At 43.3% G+C, this 11405-nt stretch overlaps 1 protein-coding gene across 1 annotated transcript; it reads left to right on the forward strand.

The window, feature by feature from the left end:
* The first annotated feature begins 1552 nt into the window (after positions 1-1552).
* On the forward strand, positions 1553-8095 carry LOC120732273 (extracellular matrix protein 1-like). The gene is made up of 12 exons (XM_040029743.1): positions 1553-1647; positions 2571-2826; positions 3326-3382; positions 3821-3856; positions 3971-4009; positions 4554-4577; positions 4678-4958; positions 5657-5865; positions 6521-6803; positions 6891-7084; positions 7271-7358; positions 7512-8095. The coding sequence occupies exons 2-12, from the start codon at positions 2757-2759 to the stop codon at positions 7692-7694; spliced, it is 1464 nt and encodes a 487-aa protein (XP_039885677.1). The 5' UTR covers positions 1553-1647; positions 2571-2756; the 3' UTR covers positions 7695-8095.
* Positions 8096-11405: the final 3310 nt, after the last annotated feature.

The following is an 11405-nucleotide window of genomic DNA, read 5'->3' on the forward strand; positions in this document are numbered from 1 at the left end:
CCGAGGAGCCCGTCCAGCTTCCTGCCTCGTCAGCTGGAGGGCCCGAGGAGCCCGTCCAGTCGCCAGCTGCAGCCTCATCATCAGCTTCAGCTTCACCCACGCCGTCGCCTGGTCCAGCTTCAGCTCCACCCACGCCGTCGCCTGGTCCAGCTTCAGCTTCACCCACGCCGTCGCCTGGTCCAGCTTCAGCTTCACCCACGCCGTCGCCTGGTCCAGCTTCAGCTTCACCCACGCCGTCGCCTGTCCAGCTTCAGCTTCACCCACGCCCTCGCCTGGTCCAGCTTCAGCTTCACCCACGCCCTCGCCTGGTCCAGCTTCAGCTTCACCCACGCCCTCGCCTGGTCCAGCTTCAGCTTCACCCACGCCCTCGCCTGGTCCAGCTTCAGCTTCACCCACGCCCTCGCCTGGTCCAGCTTCAGCTTCACCCACGCCCTCGCCTGGTCCAGCCTCCGCCTCAGCTTCTGCCTCCGCCTCAGCTTCACCCACGCCCTCGCCTGGTCCAGCCTCCGCCTCAGCTTCTGCCTCCGCCTCAGCTTCTGCCTCCGCCTCAGCTTCTGCCTCCGCCTCAGCTTCTGCCTCGCCTGGTCCAGCCTCCGCCTCAGCTTCTGCCTCGCCTGGTCCAGCCTCCGCCTCAGCTTCTGCCTCGCCTGGTCCAGCCTCCGCCTCAGCTTCTGCCTCACCTGGTGCCGCAGGGATCACGCCACTTTCAGGTCCCAAACTGCCGCCTCAACATCATCGAGCATTTGTCAGGCCGCTTGTTGGGCATCATCACCACCGTGGCCGGTGGCCGCCCTCCGGACTTCTGTTGCCACCCCCGCCTTCCGCGTGGACGACCTCCTACACGCCGCCGTTGCCTTCCGCACGGTCGGCCTCCGGACCTGCATTCGCGCCGCTGCCCACTGCGTGGTCGGCCTCCGGAACTGAACTGTTTTGGCCTCCTGCGCTGTCGGCCCCCTGAACTTGGCCATCTGGGCCTTTTTGGACTCTGTCCCTCCGTCCTGGGCCCCGTCCGCCCGCCCTGGTCGGGTCGTTTTCTGTTTTGTTTTGGTCAGTTTTTGTGTTTCTGCTGGGCTGTCTGGAGCCAGCCCTTGAGGGGGGGGGGGTACTGTCATGGTCCTGGGTCGGTGACCCAGCGCTTTTAGTTTGTTATCATTTTCTAGTTTATTATGATGATGATTATTATTGTTTGAGTTCTATGTGTTATATTCGGTCTGCCTTTGAGTCTGCTTCTGTGTCTCGGTCTGTCTATGGTGTCACCCCGTCTGTTTGTGAAGCTGTCTGTTTAGTTCTGTGTCTTGTTTGGTTCCCCGTGTTTGAGTTTCCTGCTTTATTGTGAAGGTCTCTGTCTGATGTGAGTGTGTTCAGGTTACATTTCCCCTGTCCCGCCAGCTCTGATTCCTCCCAGCTGTGTTGCCCTCCTGTCTCTCATCCCGTGATTACTGGTGTGTGTGTGTGTGTGTGTGTGTGTGTGTGTGTATTTAAGCCCTGTGTGTTCTCCTGCCTGTTGCTGGTTCGTCTGTGTTCCTCCGTGTCAGTCTGCGTTACCCTGTGTTCCTCCGTGTCAGTCTGCGTTACCCTGTGTTCCACGGTGTCCTGTTCCTCGTCTGCGTCTCTCTGCTTCTCATCCCCTTTGTCGTATGCTCCCAGGTCTGTTATTTTTAGTTCTCCCAGTTTAGGTGTCTTCAGTTATTTGTCATGCCCCACTGCTTGTTTGCCACTACACCTTTGTTAATAAACCTCACTAACATTTCATCCACTGCCTGCATCTTGGGTCCTTCTTCCAACTCCACACGGCTCGCCTCAGCAGCCGTGACAACGACTGTTTGCGGTGTCGATGACAGCTATGGAAACTCATTCTCATGAGGCAGGAAGTTGCCATAATCCAGAGCATAAACTCTGGATGGAATTTGTCATTTATCAGGCAATAAGCAACACAATCACTGAGCTAGGAATGATTAACCTATTATTAAAATAAGGATTACTCAGGCTCTGCTGCTTTCTAAAAATAAATAAATAAATAAAAATTAATTTCTTTTCAGTCAGCCAGCTTTAATGGGAGTATTGGCATTTATGGTCTCACACTGTGGTATTTCAATGTAAACACAGTATATAGGTCACGATAACATCAAGACCAAGTAAACATCTGATACATGATAAGGACAAGCTTCTGATCCTTAAGAAAAACAGACTGTGTTGCATTAAGTTCTCAGTAGCCTTGAGAAATAGGAAAGCATAAACATACTTTGTTTTAACACTTTCTATTTAATAAACTGTATTTTATACGTTATTTTACAAGACATATTTGTATTGTTATTCCAAGATTGCCTATGTTTTCGTTTGGTTTATTTTCGTTGAAAAGTTCTCTTTTCCTCTCCATGTTAAGTTTTTAAGCAGGAAAAAATGTTAAAGCTGAGCTTTTCCACATAAGGGTTCCATACATTCCCATTAAACAGCACCAGGATTTTGAACGCATCACCAATGAGTCATGTCAAAAAACTTCCTTCCCTCCCACCTTTTTTCCGCTCCCTTAAATCCCACAACAATCGTAAAAAGTTTTTGCCCTGTTGCAGGCTTTTGCTCCTCAGACAGACAGCGCAGCGGCTTGTGTTGGACCAATTAACGGGCCCGTCTGTGCGCTGCCCCGCGGAGCGTGCTTTCCTGGGCGGCCTCTGCGCACTCTGCCAGGACAGTCAGCTGCAGCTGCAGAACATAAAGCACGCATAGCACGGCACGGCACGGACACGATCAGGTCCAAAATGGGTCCGACTTGGGCGCTAATCTGTTCCACCGCTTTGCTCTTGGTTTTACTGAGCTCAGCATCCGAAGGTTGGTACACTACTTTTTTGTTGCTTCCAACTAGAAATCCACGCAGGGAATTCTTGTTTGCTTCATGGCCGATTGCCCAGCTCCATGTTTGATCGCTCCTGCTGCAGTGGGAGCGTCTATTTTGCAGTGATCTGGTGCCAGGTAGACTTTTATACAAAGCAGTCTGCTCTGAGCACTTTGATTCAAGTTCTTCATTTCAGACATGTCTCACGTGTATTTTTATAGATTACACACAGATGCACGTATAAAATAACATTTTTATTTGTTTGTTTGTTTATAAAACTTCCAAAACTTCTCTTATTTTGTCCCACTCTACCTTTTACAGTTTTTTTTCCGATGAAGGATCTGACTTCTTCAATACTTCCATAATTTTTCGCTCTCAGTAGTAATAAACAAACAACAACAACAAAAAACATGCGTAGTTATGGTTATGTAACTTTGTCTCACTCTTTTCTCTCTCTGTCTGTCTCTCCTTTGTGTGCCGCCTGCAACATTATAGATGAGCGCTTCTTTGAGCAGCGCGAGGTCACCTTTGACATTCCCCAACTGATGCAAGGTGTGTGCGCGCGCATTCACATATTAGCGCAGCATCTCCACAGCTACCAATTATAACGTCACATGCTCATACTTGTATTTGGCCAGCTCTCACTTCTAGAGGAATGTTAGGACTTTGAGATGAAAGTCTTCTTTTAACCGGTTTGTTTTATGATTGCAGTGAAATGTCTTCTGTGGTTAGAAGGTTAGAAAATGTACTGATAGTCTTGTTTTTCTTCTCTCTTTTTATGGAAGTGACATTCTAAACCCCGAAAGAGCCCACCACTCTCGTTTTAAGGTTATTTGCAGCCAGGTTGAGTTAGTTGTGGCCCAGTTTGAGTACAGAACTAAAATATAATTTAAAAAAAAATATAAAGCTGTGTCTTTCTGTCTGTTTTGGTGTTTTACTTCATTTAAAATAATGTATATAAAAATCTGGTATTATGTTTTGTATCTTTAGAGATGCAGAAAGAGATGGACTTGAGAGATTACTTTGGTATGGGCACCGTTTATCGTCTTACATCTAGTTATAATGTTTTGGCATAAATGCACTACATACCCCCCCAATTAAATTAATATATTTTGTGGGGGTTTTTTTCTGTTTTTACAGATTTACAGCAGCCAGTGCAGCCTCAACCAAGGCAGAGAGGTGAGCAGATATTCACAGTAGTGTGCAATACCATGGAATGTCTTCAGGAATACTTTTCCAGGCTTCTTAAAAGCACACTCAAAGCTTTTCTTTGTATTTTGGCTGCCTTTGGTCCATTCTCTGTTAAGAGTTTCTTCCAATTCTTTAAGGACACACCGCACACCATGCTGAGATATGTCTCCAGTTTTCAGCTAATAGCTCTTTGTGAATCAGCTTATTAATGTAAAAATACAATTTTATGCCTTTTGAACTTTGTAATCTTTGTCATTTTTGTAGAGCCTGTTTATACTTGAATGATTCCCAGGTCAATGATTAGTGGCATAATTTAAAATTAAAAAAAGACTGGATTGTAATAAAAAAAAAGGCAGCTATGGTCCTAAGAAAAACTTCAGAAGGTCTGCAATTTATTTTTCAAGTGGCTCAAAACTTTTGCACAGTACTGTACTTACCTACTCATAAGTACCACCTGGGTCAGGGAATCTTTCTTGCCTTCTCTTGTTTGATTTTTTTTTTTTTTTTTTTAAATGTTATTTGTTTTTCTTAGGTTTCAGACCAAGACCAAGAGGACGTATGCATCTACTTTACTTACATTTTTTTTTTTTTAAAACTTGCTCCTTCTGTACTACGTTCTACTGCTAAAAGTGCCGACTGTGGTCTTTCCCCTGCAGGCCCACCAACTGTTGGTCCCCGTTCTTACAGCGGTCCTCTTCCGACAACTTATAACGTTCAGTTTCCTCTCGGTCGGCCAACGTCAGAGAATCTCCAAGCCATCTGTGACTATAGCGACCTTCGTCCACGCTACCCATCATCTTACTTTCCTGACTCAGGCTACGGAGTTGACAAGTTGAGGGCCTCTGCTGTGAATAACGCAGAGGCCTGGCTGAGCACATGCTGCAAAGACAACCAGACGTGGGAGAGAGAAGTGACCCTGTGTTGCGCCACACAGGCTGTATGTTTTCACAACAGCTCTTATAGCTAATTCAGCAATACTTTTTTAGCTCTGCGTAAATATAAAGTGATGTCATGGTGACCTGTGTTTGTTGCTCGAGTTCCTCTTCTCTTACTTTTGCTGATGATTCGTTTTTTTTTTCAGAATAGGGAAGTAGTGTTTTCTCTACTTCCATGTAATAAAAAACACAATTTGTGCTGTTTAGGAACAATGCACTAATAATATACAGTAACATATACAGTTTTTTATTGCACTCATATTCTTTTCATTTTTGAGTCTGTAAATGTAGAAAAAGCAGCATTTTTTTCAACCACTTTATGAATTGGACCTGAACATAATTGGAGCATGAAACATTCTTCACATTGCAGAGGTGATGGTACTTGGGTTTTGTTTTTTTTAAAAACAAAGTTGAAAACCTTGAGCGCTTTCAGTCGATAAGCCCGTTTAATCAGCCCAGGCAGACATAACAGGCGGACAGGCCTTGGCACGAGCATCAAAACTATGTTGAATTCCTCAGTGAGCTTTACCTTAGCAGCTTCTTGTTTGTTTTCTAATTTGTCTCTTGACAACATAACTTCAGGTGGTGAATTTACTCAATAAGTAGCAGACAAGGTGCAGACTTCATGTTATTATTGAAGAATTTCATTCACACTGTGCACCCTGACTGTCTGTGTTACTCTGTTTTGTGCTTACTCAAGTGGGAGCTGTCAGTTGAAAAGTACTGTGAGAAGGACCTTTCAATAAAGCATCCTTGGTATCACTGCTGTAAAATAAACGACAACAACAAAAGGCTCAACTGCTTCAGCAATGATGCTCCAAACCCAAACTACGGGCCGACACAGGAGCTGCCAGTGGAACCTCTTCCCTCTACCCCTGAATTCACCTTTAACCCGAACACTTGCCAGAGGTGCGTAGAAAAGCAAAAAAAAAAGATTATCAATATTTTTGCTCACTCGGATTAAAGAGGATAATACATTTGTTCTCCGTCAGTCTCAATAAACAGTACCAAGGTTAAACCATAAATACTTTGCTGCCTCAGCCACTAAAGGCAGTACTTTTAAGGTACATTAAGTAATTTTTTAGATCATTTAATAGAAAGAAAATATTGTACTCATAAATGTATATTGATTTGTGTGTAATTATGCCTTTCAACAAATTAATAATTCTTATAAACTTAGAATGAATCCATTAAAAATGCATAGCAGCAGGCACCATTTTTAATACAGTAGCTGAGATGGTTATCACTACATTGCATTTATGTTTATGCATTAATCTAACAATACACTTTACAGCAAATGATAGTACTAATGATTCTATTACTGTGGAAAGATGTTATTGTGCACTTGCTTATATTGATTTTGTTGGGCGTGCATCATCTGTCAAGTTCAAAAGTTTAATTGCAATGAAGAGAAGAGTCCTGTAGAAGAAATGATGTCAGGTTATCATTTAAGGCAAAGAGAAAAAGTAGCTTCATATTGCAAAACACATTTCCGTTATGCTGAATTCATCCTGAGCCCGTAAGAGGCATGTCTGTGTCTGACCTTATGCCTCATGCATTGCAGGACACACGGCCCTGTTCCCAGAGCCCTCATAGAAGGGAAGCCCAAGAAACTATCTACTCCTCGAGCTGCTGACATCAGCTTTCCTCCTGGACGACCCACCGCAGATACCATTGAATCCGTGTGTCACAACCAGAGGCTTCGCCCCATCTACAGCATCAAGTGCCTCCCACGTTCAGGCTATGAAATGGTGGCTCTTCAGGCGAAGACCATTAATCTTATAGAGAAGGGATTCAAAAGTTGCTGCAAAAATAAGAAGACTAAACTCAACTGTGCTGACCAGAAGGTAAAAGAATAGCAGCTAAAAATACACATTTTTGCTTAACTGAGTAGTTTCCATGTCGTGACACTTCATTCTTGCTCTTCATTTCAGTGGCGTGAGGAACTGAACAAGTTCTGCTTGCGTGAGAACGTTGGACGGGTGAATTACCCCTGCTGTCTGAACCAAAGTGATAAATACAGCTGTTTCCAGCAGATGTCTCCAGACCCGTATTATAATGTGACTTCTGCTCATGAGGAAGTGTCGCTGAACAAGATATGTGACACTCACAAAACCATCAAGAAGAAGTAAGACACTATTTATTGCATTTTTTCTTTGATCTGATCTTCCTATAATTTCTTTTTGTTTCTTTTGATGTTTTTTCCATTTTTTCTATTCATTTTTCTCTGTGAAACTCAACACATTTGTTTAAGTATATAATCTGTGGCCAGTCTAACATGAGATGCATTGGCATCAATGTGACTGTGTTTTAGATTCCCTGTTGGGTTTCCTCTTAAGGACTTTGTGACACAATGCTGCCCCCTGCAGGAAGAAGAGAAGACCGCTTGCTCTGCGCGACTGGTAAGTCCCATTAAAAGCCATTAAAAGGGGAAGTTTGTCTGCAAAAACAAGACAAATTGCAAAAAAAAAGTTTGGCCTAGCAACATTTAACATTTGAACAGAGAGTTCTGATTTCCCGCTGCTGTTCTGCCTTTGATCTCTCCATGACATCAGCTTGAAGAAATGTCACAGAAGCTGTGCGCATCAAAGAGGGCTGTTCCCAGTACTGTCCGCCGCTGCTGCAAATCGTCCTCACAAGAGACTCCACAGTGCATCTCCAAAATTATCATGAGTGCCATCACCAAAGCAACCAACTTCTCAAGCCAGAAGAAGAGGAAAAGGTGCCCTATCTCCTAAGCTTGTATGGCCTTTCGCTGCTGACCCCACTGTCGCTGGGCTGTTCAGGATATTGGTGAGATAGCAGCAGACGTGGCATTCGGTCACTGAACAGAAACGATTCATGCAACACTTAAATGTTTGTAAGACAAAATGAAATGTAAAATGTTGACCGAGTTTTCTAGCTTCAACTACTGCCGGCGTTCTGAGACCAAATGAGCATTTCTACCATTTATACTACACATACTTAGCATACTGTTACATGCATAGTTGCTAAAACAGACTATTGTCTAGGACACTGTACCACTATTTTTATAGGCTGCTCTTTGCATACTTGATTATTAATTTCTTAATTCTTTTGGAAATTCAAGATCTTTTTTTTCTCTTTTATATGGTTTCTAGTTAAGATCTTCTCTGAAAAAGTGATAATAAACACATTTTTAAAATCTTCCTTTCTGTCTGGTTTACTGTGTGACACCTTGGATACAAGTCCATGCTGCTTTAACCACAGACTTTATTTATCCCACACTGTGAAAATTCCCTTGTTACAGCAGCACAAGGTAGAAGTTGAAAGGATAAATTAGGGATGTATTGGAAAACAATAAAAAATAGAAAAAAGGTTTACAACAACAACAAAAAACCGCCTGGCCAGAGGATGAAGCCTGCCCTGTCTTCTCCTTCTAAATGAAGGTAAAAAAAAAACAACAAAAAAACCTTCTGTCCTGTGAATAGGGGTCTTGTTCCCTAGAATAGACCCCTCCCCTCGGGAACAATTATTTTTCACAGGACGGAAGTGGGTGCTCTGGTTTCATTTGCAGTTAATCTTCTGGACAGGTTGCCAGTCCATCACAGGGTTCATGCAGAAAGGCCCCAGCTGACCAAGAGGCTCATAAACTGCTTGAAAAAAGTTTTATCTCAACAGCTCAAAAAGGTGCTCAGTAGTTTGTATGGCTGGGCACTGTCATGCACCAAGAGGATCCCAGGACTCCCTGCACCAACTGTAGGGTCTGACAGTTGGTCCAAGGATTTCATCCTGATACATAATGGCAGAAAAGGTGCTGTCCCCCAGCCTGAGGAGTTAAATGCCAACTGGACTCCACAGTACCTGGCAGTGAGTTCAGGGACCAGTAAAGGACATCACCTCATGTTATCAGCAATTACAGCCCCCCCCCAAAAAAAACACCTGGAAAAAAAAAGTCCAAAAAGATGATGAGGGACAAATGTTTTTACAGGCCTCCACCTGTAAAAACCATTCCTGTTTTGGGGGTTGTCTCACTGTTGTCTCTCTTGTGCACCTGGTGTTAATTTAATTGACACCAGAGCATCTAAAACTTTAACTCACTTGATGATGCTACTTTCTGAATAACAGAGTCAACTACAAATGACTTCTTTCAGCTTGGCCAAAATGTGGACATCTCCCCCTCCTTCTCCCCAGAGTTATCTGGGAAGTGGTCTGACCTCAGACCACTTCCAGGGTAACCACAGGAGCTCAGTGACCCTGAGACAAAGTGCATACACAGAAGAGGAACAATTTAACACCTTTAAACTCCGTCAAAGGTATACTTCAGTTCCAGTGGGTAGGTTAGGTTCAAAGTGTACATAAGTCCAAACAGCATAGCAGCTGCTAAGGCATAGTTATCCAAGTCCTGCAAGACTCTCTGGCCTTCAAAGACTATCCGGATGTCCTCGGGGCTGCCACTGGCATCTCTTGACTTTATGATGTAGATTCCCATGGTTATTTCCTCAATACAGTGGCTTGCAAAAGTATTCGGCCCCTTGAACTTTTCCACATTTTGTCACATTACAGCCACAAACATGAATCAATTTTATTGGAATTCCATGTGAAAGACCAATACAAAGTGGTGTACACGTAAGAAGTGGAACGAAAATCATACATGATTCCAAACATTTTTTACAAATAAATAACTGAAAAGTGGGGTGTGCTTAATTATTCAGCCCCCTGAGTCAATACTTTGTAGAACCACCTTTTGCTGCAATTACAGCTGCCAGTCTTTTGGGGTCTGTCTCTACCAGCTTTGCACATCTAGAGACTGAAAGCCTTGCCCATTCTTCTTTGTAAAACAGCTCCAGTTCAGTCAGATTAGATGGACAGCGTTTGTGAACAGCAGTTTTCAGATCTTGCCACAGATTCTCGATTGGATTTAGATCTGGACTTTGACTGGGCCATTCTAACACATGGATATGTTTTGTTTTAAACCATTCCATTGTTGCCCTGGCTTTATGTTTAGGGTCGTTGTCCTGCTGGAAGGTGAACCTCCGCCCCAGTCTCAAGTCTTTTGCAGAATCCAAGAGGTTTTCTTCCAAGATTGCCCTGTATTTGGCTCCATCCATCTTCCCATCAACTCTGACCAGCTTCCCTGTCCCTGCTGAAGAGAAGCACCCCCAGAGCATGATGCTGCCACCACCATATTTGACAGTGGGGATGGTGTGTTCAGAGTGATGTGCAGTGTTAGTTTTCCAAGCTAAAACTCAGTGGAGATTTCAGCTGCGTGCCGGTGATTGGACATCAGCCGCTGGTAAAGTGGGTTCACCTACAATGTGCTCTGTAGGGAAACAAGCTCCAGCAGCTCTGCGCTCAGGAAACAAACTATATTTACTTATCTTGTGCAGAATAATGCCCCAGCATTGCGTTATATCGAGCACCGGCTGTCCAGTTAAACTGTGACTATCACCAGGTAATGTGGGCGTGTTTCTTGAATTAGCAGCAGGTGTTAAACAGCTGACAGGTGAGCAGGATGTATGCAGGTAACTCGAGGGCCGTTGAGCTGATCGCTAGTGTCCTGAGGAAAATGTCAGCTCGTTATTTAACACAGAGACACAGCCACAATCATCCAAGCTTTAGATGATTAAAAAGTTTTTTTAACCTAAGAACAAGAAATGGCAGATTCCCAAAAACTGCTGTAAAAAAACTATGCAATAATGTTTTTTTCCACTTTAAATCACTCAGTCTTTTAAAAATACTTCAGCCTGAACCGTATATATTAAATATTAATTACAGTTTGGGGATTTTAACCCTTTAAAGGCCAGTATGTTTACATAACTCCATTGATTTTTATTGAATCCCCCCAGCCAAACAAAAACAATTTCCATAAAAAACATTTCAAGATGCATTTGATCATTGTTTTTATTAGGCCCAGAGATGGGCCAATGATAGCAGCGACATTCATTTTCATGCATTTCTATTTTTTCTGCAGTGTCAGATTTTTGTTTTACAAAAAACGATACTCCAGGTCCTAACAACAAAAAATGCCACCTTCCCAAAAACTATTATATAGTAATTTCCCCCCCCCCACTGACACAGTCTTTTAAAACTTCAGCCTGAATTATAAGTTCAAAATATTAATTACAGATTTTGGATTTTAACCCTTTATAGAAGAATTTTAAATGTAAAAGAAATTCTCTGGCAAATATGGGATATATTCATTTAGCACAGCCAAAATAGCATGAAATGATCTTCCAATGTTGTCCCGATTCATTGTTTCATTCATTTTTCTTCTTATCAACAGAAAATTTGCAGACATTGAAGCAGCAAACCACCAGCTTTGGCATCCGCTCTTTATTTTAAGGATGAGGACAAAGGCATGTCCTCTCTGTCATCACACAAGCCAGATTCACCTGACCAGTCTGGTAATCCATCTAAAAGTGGTGGTCCACAGGATGCCGATAAAAGCAGCCTTCGAACAGGTACAGATGGCACCTCAAAGTCTATCG

Source organism: Simochromis diagramma, unplaced genomic scaffold, assembly GCF_900408965.1.
Source record: "Simochromis diagramma unplaced genomic scaffold, fSimDia1.1 OVJJ01000361.1, whole genome shotgun sequence".
Taxonomy (NCBI): Eukaryota; Metazoa; Chordata; class Actinopteri; order Cichliformes; family Cichlidae; genus Simochromis; species Simochromis diagramma.

Excerpts from the sequence above, each read along its gene's own strand:
- LOC120732273 (XM_040029743.1), top strand. The coding sequence starts at position 2,757 with ATGGGTCCGACTTGGGCGCTAATCTGTTCCACCGCTTTGCTCTTGGTT. Across the intron at positions 6,804-6,890 it reads TCAACTGTGCTGACCAGAAG|TGGCGTGAGGAACTGAACAA; the intron begins GTAAAAGAATAG and ends TCTTCATTTCAG. Across the intron at positions 7,359-7,511 it reads CCGCTTGCTCTGCGCGACTG|CTTGAAGAAATGTCACAGAA; the intron begins GTAAGTCCCATT and ends CCATGACATCAG.